This window comes from Cydia splendana, chromosome 1, assembly GCF_910591565.1.
Source record: "Cydia splendana chromosome 1, ilCydSple1.2, whole genome shotgun sequence".
NCBI classification, from domain to species: Eukaryota; Metazoa; Arthropoda; class Insecta; order Lepidoptera; family Tortricidae; genus Cydia; species Cydia splendana.
This window is the reverse complement of record NC_085960.1, coordinates 23,120,383-23,135,781: the sequence shown is the minus strand read 5'-3', so window position 1 is coordinate 23,135,781 and position 15,399 is coordinate 23,120,383. Positions and strand designations below refer to the sequence as shown.

The following is a 15,399-nucleotide window of genomic DNA, read 5'->3' as shown; positions in this document are numbered from 1 at the left end:
GCCAAAAACTGTTTCTCGAACTGAAAATGCTCGATTTAAGTTTGCTAACACAACATGACTGATCAGTTCAACAGCGTCACAAAACATACGAGTAAACTGACCTCCGCAGTGAATAATATACATACAGCAAGATTGATTGTTCTAGTAGGTATTCACAGAAACTTAATTGCGGAATTGGGAATCAAACCAAGCGAAGCGAGGTGGGTCTGAATCCAAAAATTTAACCCACTTTTGTATTCATCGTTGTTAATGGCGTAAGCACCATCGACATTATTGAAATTGAAAACACCACATAGGTATCGTTGTCTGAGTACCCACAACACAAGCCTTCTTGAGCTTACTGTGGGGCGTAGTCAATTTGTATAAGAATGTCCAATATTTATTTATTTATTTACTACTAACAGTCCTCTAACAGTAACCTCGTAACCAGTAACCTCGTAACCAGTAACCTCGGCTGGGCGGAGCTGGAGGAGGCCGCGCTGGACCGCGAAGAATGGAAATCCCTTCTGAGAGCCCTATACGATACAATACAATACCATTTATTTCTCTCATATAAGCTTACAGTAGGTAGTTTACCAATTCGCTTACACGGTAAATAGAACATATGACACATTAACAAATTATAAATTCAAAGAAGTAAAACACAAATACAGTGAAAACAAAACAAATAGAAATATAGAGCAGATAGGAAAACAAATACAAATAGCGGCATAGCCTTAAACAAAGGTAAAAATTTAATATTAACTACCAAGTTCGGTATGGTTTAGAGCAGACAATCATGGTGGCTTTGATAAATTTCCCCAACCTGTCAGTGAATAAGTCGGCATCCGGGACCTGGGGGCCGATTTTTGAATTTCGACCGCTCGATTTCGTGTATTTCGTACAATAATATCTCCAGTACCCGGCACTTAAATTCTACTAATAGAATTGAAATCGAGTGGTCAATACCACTCGATTCCCAATTTCTATTGCTCGTATTTAAAAAAATTACATTTCGCTGTTTTCCACCGAATTCCGAGTGACGAAATCGAACGCTCGAAATTCAAAAATCGGCCCCCTGGGTGAGTATATTATTTATTAGAGAGATGGCTCGGGCGGTGGGCGCGTTTGCGGCATACGAGTACACAGTGCGTGTCTCAGGGCTCGCCAGGAGGCGTCGGCAACGCGCGCCACCAGTACTCGTACCTTCCAAACGGAAGCTCGGCGTGGGAACTACTAGACCCACCCGGCCCAAAATAGTGGGATTGTCGATCCCGCCATGAATCAGGGAATGGTAATGCACTATTAACATCAGTTTTCGTCTGAGCTCCAAAGTACCGAGGCCTACCATTCCCAGGACAAAGCGGGATGGAAAGAGGTATGGATAGTATCCATAAGTCCGTTTATAAACGTATTTTCGTTGAACTCGCTCAAGCATGAGCCCATACTTTGTTTCGTGCGGGTCCTATGTCCCTGATGAGGGATAACAGGATATCCTCATCATCACTACTTACAGTACTAACGCCATCTGTTAGAGAAATGAATAATTAACATTATCACGAATGTTGATTCATTATTTTGCCAACAGATGGCGCTAGTAGTAATACAAAGTGTTATTACTTTATTTTGTTTTTTTAGGGTTATAAAATGATATTTTTATGTTTGATAACACATCTAGACATGAATTTAAATTACTATGTTAAATCTCAAACCTAACAGTGCAGTAGTTTTTCCGTAAAGTGTACCACAAGAATGCATAGTTTGTCGAATAGTGATAGGGCTCGCTTCGCTCGCCCTAATTACTTACGGATTAGTGGTCTTCATACAATTCTACAATCTTAGTGCCACTTGCACCATACCACTAACGCGGGGTTAACCGGTTAAACCATTAACCTAGTGTCAAATTGTACTGGTAACCATGGTTACTCTAGGTTGAATCAGTTAACCCCGTGTTAGTGAATGGTGCAAGTGGCCCTTAAAAGTGTAACTACTGGTGAGTTAATGTCGGTAATATAGGAGTAAACCAAAAAAAAACTAGGGGTTTGTGAATATTTTTTTATTTACGATTTCACTTTATCTGTTAATTTTCTCCAATATCTTATCCATAATTAAAATAATTTAGCACCTAAATATTACTTAGAGACTAATAATGTATGTATATTGTAGGATCTTGCAGGTATGTTAGCTAATGCAACTACATGTTTAGTTTAGGAAGTTTTTATTTTGTTGCTGTTTTTAATTTGGCTTCCAGTATTAGGTAATTCCATTTTATCTTTTCTAGTTTCGTTTAATTCTAATTGGCGACTTGGAAATCTTAGTAAAGATATCAAAGCATGAGTTTGCGTCGTTCGACCCCATATTAAATCGAGTATCAGCCACTGTATTGTGAAGTAGAAAAAGTGTTCTACGCTCACAAATATTACTAACGGGATAAAATTGTATCCACTGAACAGCCTCAGCAGTGGGTAAATGTGCTCGTTGTTTACTATACTGCGACCGCATCTGGAAATATATTATTAATATGTAAAATTATTCAGCGTTGCACCCACGTTATCATTCTTTTATATTTGTATAGTATGAACATACGAACATAGATATATACGAAAAATGTTTACCTACACATCATCATAATAATAAATTGCATATCAATATAAATTAGGGTAAAATGCTTTTGATGTGCAACCATTTCCGTCACTATTAAGAAAAGGTATGACTTTAGAAATGACTGAGAAATGATGACAATGGTTTGCCGAACCAACTATAAAATACAAAATAAGTTGGTTGGCCAGTGTATAATCTTATTTAAAGCCTTGAGTTTTGAGAATTACTGTAGTCCAGAAAATGTCAAGGATTTGTGACAAACATTTGCGATAAAAGTTTTTAAACGTGAGTATATGCCCGATTCGAACTTTAAGATAATAGATCAATTAATAGATCTAGAAACGATATGGATTAGATGTGTCAGTGTCAAGTGACGTTTTTGTTTGAAGAAACGTCACGTTTGACACTGACATATCTAATCCATATTTTTTCTAGATCTATTAACTAACGTATCTTAAAGTTCGTTTCGGGCAGTATGTTCCTTGGGGCTCCTCCTTCACTTACGTGACAGCGTAGGCAGCTAGAAACGTTGTCAACACATAGACCCCAAATTTTAGGTTTTTAGGTCTTCTCTTCGGCACCAGCACGAGGTCTAACAGGATGATGACCAGCGTGATGGTGTGGAGACAGTGCTGCAGCCACAGAGGCACCAGGACGTCCACTGCAGATGGCGCCACCAGCTCGCGGTTCTTCGTCCACAGCCTCCAGAACAGGATATCTGAGAACTGGGAAACAGTTAATCATTAGAAAAACTTCTTGCTTGTTGCTTGAAGAGCGCGAGAAAATATGCATAGTTCATTATTTATGTGTAATATCCAAAGCAAACAGACTTTTCCAGTATTTAACAAAATTCTCTCTACAGCTTTTATTTTTGATTTCATCTTTTATCATGATATTCATGATTCTACTTTTCCATAGAAATTAACATATCTACTTCCTTATTGAGACGATTTTAATGAACTCGGTGTAACCACATGTAGCGTTGTTTTATCACCGAGTTCATACATAATGAATATCTCAATCGTGTCAAACAATCTCAATATTTGTACTTTGTAGACACAAACCCCTATTTTACCTTATTCTGAACTCTACATCACTATTTACTATACTATCGTATCTACCTATCTAAACTGATTAGAATACTATTTATTTATGAATCATGCACATAACACAGTCTTGATCCTGATATTTAGCCATACAGTTCGTACTCAAGCGAGTTGGTAGTGGGTGGGAATCCCAATATACAAGCTAAACGGGTTTGTTTTCATTATTAAAATGGCATAAATTGCGATTGTATTAAAAATTGTGTAGTTGTTTTGATAAAAAAAATTTTACCTACGACCTTATTTTTTGACATTCAGTCACCTTATTTTTAGGGTTCCGTACCTCAAAAGGAAAAAACGAAACCCTTATAGGATCACTCGTGCGTCTGTCTGTCTGTCCGTCTGTCACAGCCCATTTTCTCCAAAAGTACTGGACCAATTAAGTTGAAATTTGGTACACATAAACATGGTACACGTAAACAAATTAATTTTAAACATGGATGGAAGCCACTTTTAGGAAGTAAATGAGAAAATTAAAAAATAATGTTTTTAAACTATTACCGTGTTACATATAAAATGAAAGAGCTCATTTTGAGAATCTCAAATATATATTTTTTGTAATTTTAAAATAAATAGTTTAGAAGTTATTTAAGAAAAATAGCCAATAAATGATCATTCCCCCCCTTTATCTCCGAAACTACTGGGTCTAAAATTTTGAAAAAAATATACAAAATAGTTCTATATCTACACCGTGTTTTTTTTGATTTCCGTTAATTTCAAGGGTGCATTCCTGAGCTTAAATCAAGTAACTTTCTCAAAGACACCGATGTTCTAATTAAGTCCATTTCGGAGATAATCCATAATTTATTTTTTTCCTATAAGGCCTCTACAAGCGTGTACACTTGCCTTAGGGCCGGCTTACATATTGATTAGTGTTTAGAATGAGTTCATATATTTGCTACTAAACTTAAGTACAATCTCGGTCGATTGATGTACGAAATGACATTGATATGTCACAGATTTCAATTGTTTGGTTGAGTTAAATGTAATGCCCGTGTTACAACAACGCTATATGCTACATTTAATTACTTTTTAAACAAAAAAAAAACAAAACTGAAAACAAAAAAAAATTTTTTTTTTGAAAATTAACTATGCCATTTAGTTCTTATAAACGTACTTAACTATACCCCGAAGTTAACGGAATTCAATAAAAATATAGATGACAAGAAAATCTATTAGAAGTATGCAGTCAAGCGTGACTCCGACTAATTACTTAGTTTTTGATCCGACCCCTACGGGTTTTTTAAAGGCAATTTACTCGCGTTTCACATATAAATAATACGTTGTTAAAAATTGAGTACGGAACGCGAGTCCGACTCGCACTTGGCCGGTTTTTTGACACCGAAATACGAACTGTGTCGATTTCGCACCATCAAAAATATGTAGTAGCAAGTTCAAAATTTGCTCAATAAATATCTTTAAATATAAATAATTTTTAAGCGTATTTTTAAATAAACTTAAAAAACACAAGGAAACTTACACAAGTAGCTGGGAACAGGATGCTGGAGAAACATACGAATCTGAATTTGTTAAGATTGGTGACGTGCTTCACGCCGCTGGTGCCGTGGAGCTCGCGCCAGTCGCAGTAGATGCAGATTGGCGTGTACACTAACGATATTAACTGCAAACATATAAACAAAATAACGCATTATATCAACAAATTAACAAGCACATCATTCATGAACTATTCCCAGAATAATGCGGTTTTATATTTATTTCGTGCCTTTAAACTTTCGATTGAACTTGTGCTAGTAAGTAACACAATACATATTCATAATTTCAAAACCTTTATTTCAATATGTTCATGTTTGACTCTTTCTAAACACAATTGTCAAAATGATAGACTAACGATTATTTAACAACTTGTTATAACTTTTTCATAGAAACGTTATTATCTTCTATAACTACATATAAAATTGTCAAACATCATTTATAAAGTTTAGACAAAAAAAATCCTCCAGTTGATAGTGTTACATATTACGATCAAAATCCATCCAATCACAAATGGCACACCGATACACATCAGGACGTAAAATGCAGAAAAAACAAAAAAAAAACCTGAAGTTACCTGTATACCGGAGCATAACCTCTGGCTGTGACTTATATCATCCAAAACCGGGCTCAATATAGTTTTCAGGTAGTTATATCAAACGTTTTGGCAATTTGTATCACAAATACAATATCCTTAACTTTCGGGAACAAATGAAAATACTAAATGTAGGTACTTATGCTTGATCCATAGACACCATAGATATACTTATTGCCTTAAAAATACAAATAACAGGGTCATTGCGTCAGTTTACCGTCCAGTGCCTGTTTCCGTTCACTTGGCGTAGTTTCCACAAAGAATTGTCTATAATTTTAATATATTGAAATTATACGCAATTCTTGAATCCTTGAAATTATAGGTACACAATTTTTATAGCAACTACGCCAAGTTGACGGAAACAGGCACTGGACGGTGAACTGATGCAATGACCCTATATGCTACGGCCACTTACATGGTTAGTTAGATGTATAGATACATAATCATAAATATTATTTATTTTTTAGTCAAACTATTAAAAAAACTCACATTAAACCATGAAGTAATAAGTAGCCAGCGGTTGTGATGATACAGTCTTACTGCAGGATCCTCGGCAACAGTAAAGTCTATTCGTAGTAGTATTAACCCAGTGACGACCATGAAACAATATGTTAAACTGTAAAACCATAGTCTCATTTTCAATAAATATTTTTCACTCGTCCAAATACTGTCACTTAAATATTCATTTAGTATTTTTGACATTGTAAGTAAACACTTTGCAATTGTATGAATATCAAAACTTGTCCACCATCCAAATCAGACGCAAGGACTGCAAAAAGTGTGCCATATAGCACGTATTTATGGAGAAACGTTAAACTCGTTTGATGTTTTTTCCTGGTAGATACAGTTATAGTCGAGGGTGGAAGCCCTAAACGACGGCGTTGCATGAACAAAAGATTTCCTTTGGTAGGATTGGTTCTTAGGACCCAAGGATGGTTTTAAGAAGTGGAGCCGCCGAGATTTTTGATGTTAATTTTTAGGGGCGGGGGGGGGGGGGGGGGGGGCTCTCAGCTTTATCTTGATATCTATATCATTTTAGTTACTAGGCCAAGTTTGGTATCGTTTTCGTATAAATCGGGGATGCCAAATTCATTTATGATATCATTCCGGCACCATTCCGAAGTAAAAACACATAAAATATGAAAATATTTTTTTTTATTCCTCTTCACGCTTAAACTGCTGAACCAATTTAGTTGAAATTTCGTATAGAGATGGTTTGAGTCCCAGGGAAGAACATAGGATACTTTTAATCTCAAAAATAATCCCTAAAGGGTGTAAAAAGGGAGGCGGAAATTTGTATGGGGATTCAATAACCGCTGAACCGATTTAGATAAAATTTGGTATAGAGATAGTTTGAGTCCCGGGGAAGAACATAGAATAGTTTTTATTCCAAAAAAATCCCTTAAAAATGAAAGGTAAGGTGTAGGATTGTATGGGAAATCAAAAAACGCTGAACCGATTTGGATGAAATCTATGTCTACATCTTTGATTTAGTTGAAAATAATACTAAACTTGACTTATAACCTAAACTTAAAGAATTATTAACCTCAGACGTCGCAGACGCTTAAATCCATCCTTGGGTCCTAAGGACCAATCCTGCCAAAGGAAATCTCTTGTTCATGCAACGCCGTGGTTGACCATTTTATGCTCTGAGCACACTCAACTATTAACAAAACCTGTGGTCCTCCACTACTACGTAGTAAGGTATCTAAGTGTAATCAGAAAAACAACGTTTGTTTTGTTTTCTAGATTGCTGTAGCCAAATAAGAAATGATTGCCAAGTCTGTTACATATGGACAATAAAGTCAATAAAAACACTAGTAGGTAGCGTAGTGATAAGGCGTCCGGCTGCCAAGCCAAGGCTGTGGTATAAACCTCGGCTTGTAGCAATAAATGATGGCATATTGAAATTATGATAAATTAGATAGGTAATAAATACCTAATGTAATGTAATGTAATGTAATGTTGTGTATTGGTTATCTTTTCCCGGATTAGCAAAGTAATATTTTGGTTTTAATTAGGTATTAAATAGTAAAAAAAAGTTATAGGTTTACATAAATAATCTGGAATACATTTATAAATTTTTCTCCGTCTGTGTCGTACCGTACATGTAGGGAAATAACAATAAGCTGTGTAACATACCTACACAAGTGTCTTTTAATATTAATAAATAAATAAATATTATAGCACATTTTTACACGAATTGTCTAAGCCCCACGGTAAGCTAATGAAGGCTTGTGTTGTGGGTACTTAGACAACGATATACATACATAATATATAATATATGAATACTTAAAATACCTACATAAAAAACAACCATGACTCAGGAACAAATATCTGTGTCAACATCACATAAATAAATGCTGTTACCGCGATTCGAACCCGGGACCATCGACTTCATAGGCAGGGTCACTACCTACTATTTAGGTCAGACCGGTCGTCTAATATTATAGTAGACAATTAGACATCATTCTTGTATCTATAGTACCTAACCATGATCAAGATGCCTTATTCCTTTCCTCAAAACGTGTTGCAAAATTATTCAATGAGGTCAATGACACCTCATCAGTAGTCAGCCCCTTTGGGCGGTTGGGACAAAAATCGCCAGCCACAACGTACCGTGATATGCTTAGGTACTTTGTGGCCGATTTCGATTTTGTCTTTCCCGCACTAATTACATAAGTAACTGCTAGGTGGTGTACCTAAATGCTGTTAACAGCAGATTTTTGACCTTGTGTTAACTAGGTACTCATTACTGTCTTTGCTCTTATAATATGTACATATATCCTATTTTCCCCAAAATAACCAAACTATTGCTGAACAGAAACTCTAGGAAAAATTGTTTCGTGCACAATAAGGGGTCGGAATAACTTCAAATAACTTCCAAGGTGTTGACGTCAAAGTTTGTCGAACAAAAATCAGACTGATGTGATACCATAATATTTTTCTATTACCGATTCTTCCAGTGCATTATTTTTATTAATCTTTCTTTTTGCTATATTTTTACTAAGAATACTATGAGTAAGTACTTAAGATGGTGATTGTGTCTATATAGATGCTTGTTACTCAAATGATTGTTAATCAAAATGTATTTTATTCGTGCTAGTTAAAAAAAATAGGTATGTAATTATTTGTAGGTAATAAAAATTAAATACTTTAGGGGGTTTCTGTATTTTCCTGCCCTCCCTTCACTCCTTGTAAATTAAATAACTAGTTGTTGTTGCAAAAAAAAATTGCAATAGAAGCCTATTATGGATTCACTGTCTATTCCATTAATTAGTTTTCGAGTTTATTGATACCAGCCCTCGGAAGCTGGTAGCTTAAGTATATGGCGTAGGTACATGATCTGCCGGCCTAGCTAAGGTTACAATCGCTATCGCTTCGACAACGAAAAGCATTAGGTCTCTCTATCACTCTTCCATATTAGTGTGACAGTGACAGTTGCGTTTCGATCGCTACGGAGCGTAAGCGATTGGCATCTTGGCTTCGCGGCCTGACAAGGTGTAAAGGCCAGCGCACACCGGATGCGAATGTCTCACGTCACGTCTCCGTCTGCAGTTCCTACCAAATAAAATTGAGACTATAGTAAAATTGAGTGTATGGTCTGGGTCATATTTCAGAGTGCCTTGTTTCCATTCGGCTGTTATAAACGGCATACTTAGTTATTTAATTTATTCCAAATATTTTATAAGACGCGATAGATACGTCTCATTATTAATATTCAAAATTGCCTGCCGTGAAGTTTGGTTCCGGACTGCAAATCAAAATTATAAGGGCAAGTCTCGGCCTGGCATCTCGGGTTGACATGAATCTCATTGCCGGAATCCCCAACAAAGTACTGGAATTTATTTGGGCTTTACGATAAGAATGTCAAGTTAATTAAACTTTACGCAATAATTTTATCCCTTCGTTAATTGACTACTGTTTAAAGTGAAGTAGAGAAGACTTCGATGTGTCTTCGACAGATGTCTTGACTTCACGCATACTAGAGATATTACTCTTGTGTCTATGTATTCATTCGTCTTGTTATATTAAATGTACATAAAACTAAGATGAACATTTGTAAAAGCTGTTACTTATTCAATAGTATATAAAACTATTATGCAATATATTTAAAAACAGAAAACCGACTTGAAATAAATCATTTTCTCAAAATATGTTCTAAACGGTTGTAGCGCCATCTCCATTAAGCTTTGCGCGTTAGTTCTCGTATATTCTCGCTTAAGAAGTTTTAGTAGCCTCTGAGACCCAGAAGAATTAGTTTTGTTTTTGAATTTGGAACCCGTAGTTACTTAACAAAAGTTCAAAATAGATTAGGGAAAATGTATAAAAAAATATACGCAGGATCTTCAAAATTAATTTAGTAATACCTGGACCAGGCACGCTATTACTTCGCAGTATTCTGTAGTAACTAGATATATAGCTGAAAAAAAATAAAGGTTTATATAGGTTTAGTTTCTATGTAGTTACGAAAAAAAATTATACTCACTAGCGTGTTTTAGCATTTTATATACTACTCGCATATTAGAGGAATACCCCTATTCAACGAGAAATGAATAAACCATACCGAGTATTTAATTAGTTCTGCTCTATGCTATTCAACAGTTATGCCATCTTCCACTTTTATTAACACGTATGAGAAGTTTTCAGGGACAGCTCATGTGCAGTACAATATTAAAATCTACATGTACAATAGTACTCTACATACTGTATTTAAATCTATATCTGCAGTATTAAAAATAATATTGATGTTTTAATAACGTAAGAATCTGTTTGGGATTCTACATTCATTCTTTTGACCTCAGAAATGCGTGGTTAAAATTATTCGGTTTCCTCATGTTACACCGTGTATAATGTAAACTTTGTCATAATATTATTACTTAGCTTGCAAACCAATCTGCAATCTAATGCATCATCATCTTTTCCTTCCTCGCGTTATCCCGGCATTTGCCACGGCTTATAGGCACTAGTTTTTACGAAAGCGACTGCCACCTGACCTCCCAACCCAGAGGGGAAACTAGGATTTATTAACCTTTTGAGCGCCATAGAATTTGTCATCGAGCGTGCTCGTGTCGCCGGGGGGCACGAAGTTATACGAAGTTTTGTCTTATTTATCAGACCGCGGCGAAATGAGCCCGATGTTGTTTGTCTTGTATATCAGACTACGGTGGTCAATAGGTTAAGGGATTAATCCGGTCACCTCAAGATATTTTCCTTCACTGAAAAGCAACTGGTAAATATCAAATGATATTTCGTACGTATATTGGCTCCGAAAAACTCACTGGTACGAGCCGGGGTTTGAACCCCCAACCTCCGGATTGAAAGTCGCACGGTCTTACCGCTAGACCACCAGCGCTTGTCAATCTCAGGCATTATCATATTCTAGTAAAAGTGTAAAACTATACGTATTTACCTTGTTTTAGCCGTTCACAATTCAAATTAACAAACACGAACCAGTTTCTTGAATGATACTTCAAATCAGGTTTGAAACTACAATTTTCCTCGTCTTACTCCTAAGAGTTGTACTAACTTTCCTCAAGTAGAAGGGGAGTCCGGAATACCTACATAGACATGATGGGAGTCTACATAAGTGTATTCATATTCTTTATTTGTATTGATCATACATTGTCACAGAATACAGATGCGTAATTTATACAATAGGTATGTCAGAGATATACAATTAAAATTAGGTATCATTGTAAACATTGGAAAAATAATAATAATTAGATTGTCAATAAAATAGTTATACCCCGTTCCAATACGTTGGGAATAATAATAATAGCTTTCCATTTAACATTCCTTAGCCTTCTAGGAATTGTAACTAGTTACCATAAGTGTACACAGTTTTTTAAACCAAAAACATTTTAACATTTTATAAATATATTATTTGGCATGCAGATAAAATAAACCTATTGTGGTTTTGAAACTTCTGAAATAACAATGGTTCAAGTCTACCACTTGGGCAAGTCTCCCGGACTCCCCCTAAATAGTTAGGCCTATTACCTAAGTTTCTCACAAGAACCTTAAATACGATAAATATTGAGTCTTCGTTTCTGGCATACTCGTATACCTGCGGTATGAATTATCGACTCTCTCTTTCAGGAGTATGGAAAATACCAATGTGTTTTCCGTCAGTAAGGCGGTTATTACAATGGCGCCGAATGCGAATTGCGAGCGAGACAGCGCTATGCAGCCCTACTTTATCTGTCTGTTTGTTACCTCTTCAAGCCTAAACGGACATATTATACAGAATACTGGTAACATAATATTGTTTGGCGTGCCGTTACTACCGTTACGTTACTTTGCGATTTGGATATTCCCAAGAGGAAATTCTCGACTTACTTTTATTTGTTTACGTAAAAATGTCCACAGAATCAAATTAAGACTGAGTCGACCGTCCAGTGGCATATTGGAGTCATACTGATTCCCCAATACTATATGTGACAAAGACAAAAGGGTGGTACTGGGATTTTTTTCTCAAAAAGCTAAACTTTTCAGTAGCTACCACTGGTTAGAATTTGGTGATGACTTATATTTTTTTTTTAATAACCCTGATAAATAAAAATCTTTTTCTTACCTTTCTAGTCGCTTTTCGAATACTCAATATTTTAAAAAGTTATGACCAGTCGCATAAAATTAAAATAGTTATATCCTTCAATTTGTTTTACAAAATCGTGTTATCCCGGGATTGCTTATAATAAGAACAGGAGGTCGGATCTGATGCAACATTTTGTTAAGGGTTTAATTTGTTTTGACACGACCTGAAAATCATTCACGCTGATTGGTTCCGCGCGCGTGTCATACGGCCCGATTAGAACTTTAAATTACGTCGATATTACGACTAGATGGTGACATGGACGACGATATGGATTAGATATGTCGTAAGAATATCGTATAAAGTCGTGTCATAACCAGTGATCGTACATTTTCCAGCATTTTTGGTGCAGCAGAGTGGTGTTAACGGAATTGGTATAGATAATTTCAACTGAAATGGTAAATTAAGGTTAATATTAACGTAATTAACGCTAATTAGGGTTGAAATTATTTATACCAATTCCGCTGCACCAAAAATGCTGGAAAATGTACGATCTCTGGTCATAACATAAGGCATTTCGCTCGTTGTTCATGCGCGTGAAATGAACTGCCAGCCGTGCTGCCGTGTCACGCCTAACTCCGTTAACTCTAGTTACATGAGTTACGGATAACCAGTCTAAATCGTCTTAAAAACCATTTAAGATATATCTTCTAAGAGAAAATTTTGAAAATCTTCATTATTTACTGAGAAAAGCATATGACTAACTCATGTAACTTCATTTTTTTGCCGATGGCGTCAGGCACAACTCAGTTAACTTGAGTTGTATGACTGACACAACCAAAATAATACCATCGTTTCTTAAGTTGCCGGAGTTAGGCATGACTGGCCGAGCGCTTGGTTTATACGACAACAATATTGGTCAAGTAATACGTGTCACGTTTTATCACGCGTATGTCATGTAACTTGACTTACATGACTTCGTGTGACCACTATAGTATGGAAGAGTTGATCATGCAGAACCATTTAATTCGAATAAAATGAAAACTATTCAATTATGTGGAAAAAAAATTAAAGGGCCTATTCTGTGACCATATTTCCTACATGTAGATTAGAAAAATTAAAAAATTGACGATGAACCGTCAACGATAACAGCAGTTGAATCTTTAAAACTTTAAACGTAATTATCTCGAAACTCAACTTTTAAAGTTACATGAGATGCGCGTGACACGGCAGCGTGTCAAGGTCGTGTCTTAGCAAAATCAAAACTGTTACAAATTGATAAATTTGAATCGGCATTTAAGCAATATGAATAATGTAACAACGTGATTTATCTGGACTTTAACCACTAGCCCCCGTGCAGTTAACGGCGTTTATAAAACCGTTTAACTGCGCTGTAAATTAAAATCCGCTCTTTTATCCGCTTTATAAATAATGAAAATGCGTTTTACTTGCTGCACTGGTAAATAACGTATAACTATGGTTAGAAACTGAAACTATTATAAATTATACTTGTCGGACATTATATTCTTGGTCATTAAATTATTTTTCTAGTTTCCGTTTTTAGTGGAACTGAGTGTTTAGATTCTTTCTTCTTTTTAGGTTTCCGTACCCAAAGGGTAAAACGGGACCCTATTACTAAGACTCCGCTGTCCGTCCGTCCGTCCGTCTGTCACCAGGCTGTATCTCACGAACCGTGATAGCTAGACAGTTGAAATTTTCACAGATGATGTATTTCTGTTGCCGCTATAACAACAAATACTAAAAACAGAATAAAATAAAGATTTAAGTGGGGCTCCCATACAACAAACGTGATTTTTGACCGAAGTTAAGCAACGTCGGGCGGGGTCAGTACTTGGATGGGTGACCGTTTTTCTTTTGCCGTTTTTTGCATTATGGTACGGAACCCTTCGTGCGCGAGTTTGCCCGGTTTTTTCACAGCAGTCTCATTTCTTAGTAGTCTACTGTAACAAGGTGACAAAATAGTAATATTTATGAATATCGGTCAATGAAAAATCTTATTACGTACTGCTTTCAATTGAAAATTTAAGTAGATTAGTGTTAATATTATAAGCTCCAATAGCAAGCGTATAGGATCTATGTAAATTACAGTTTTATGTTATTTTTACGGTCCTGACCCTAAACTTGTTGGTATCCATCAGCAAGGCGTCGTAACGGCTCTTCGGAATAGTAGTTTAGAACTATTCCAATCAGGAACACATCGGTTTGCCGCGACACAAACTTCTTTAGTCGCGATCAAATTCACAAGTCTTCAAGATACTCAAACGAATTCGCTGGAGAGCGAAATTTACTCCTACTGGGGCGGGAAGACAAATAAGCTTACAAAGTCACTGGCTGTGAAATTTCATTTCATTTCATTTATTCATGCTAAATAACATAAGTATACAAAATATACACATCATATTATTAAACCCGGGTGGGGCATAGCAGAAAAATAATTATCTAGAACTTAAAAACGAAATTATCCTAATTACAATAAATAATAAATAACAATAAATACAAATCTTATGCGTACTAAACATCTTTGTCCCTGAAATACTCCTCTATATGATAGTAACATTTGTCTACTAAGTTCTTTCTTAATTGTTTAAAAAATACTGTGTTGTTCTTTTCTCCTTTTAAGGTGTCACTCAATCTATATATATAAAACAATCTATATATATAAAACAAAGTCGTGTTTGTTCCAGCATCCATAACTCGAGAACGGCTGGACCGATTTTCATGGTTTTTGATTTGTTGGATTAGTCTCGGCCTAGAATAGCAGAATAAGCATTAAAAACATTGAAACATTTACGAAAACAAAATAATGAAAGAATGATCATTCCCATACAAAATGTTCCTAGGTATCTTACCTGTCAAACATTTGATCTTCATCCCGTCGATAAGGTAAACTCTCACCTCAAATTAAAGAACGTATTTTAAAAGGGTTTCGAATCGACAAGATATATCCACATATATACTCCGTATTTGAGATTTTGAAATTGTAAAATAGTGACAGTAATGACAAAGGATTGACATATTTTTATTTATGCATGCATGCATTATAGTGATGAGGCTTAGGTATCGTTTGTCAAATG

The 15,399-nt window shown here is 35.7% G+C and overlaps 1 protein-coding gene across 2 annotated transcripts; it reads right to left on the bottom strand.

Annotated features, from left to right (window-relative positions):
• Window positions 1–2,150: 2,150 nt before the first annotated feature.
• Window positions 2,151–14,584, bottom strand: LOC134801188 (androgen-dependent TFPI-regulating protein-like). Of its 2 annotated transcripts, none has more exons than XM_063773826.1 (4): window positions 14,440–14,584; window positions 5,164–5,304; window positions 3,085–3,305; window positions 2,151–2,481 (listed from the first exon to the last, which is right to left on the bottom strand). In XM_063773826.1, the coding sequence occupies exons 1-4, from the start codon at window positions 14,458–14,460 to the stop codon at window positions 2,187–2,189; spliced, it is 678 nt and encodes a 225-aa protein (XP_063629896.1). In that variant the 5' UTR covers window positions 14,461–14,584; the 3' UTR covers window positions 2,151–2,186. The 2 variants fall into 2 exon arrangements, with proteins under 2 accessions (XP_063629896.1, XP_063629828.1); XM_063773758.1 differs by lacking the exon at window positions 14,440–14,584 and adding an exon at window positions 6,259–6,582.
• Window positions 14,585–15,399: the final 815 nt, after the last annotated feature.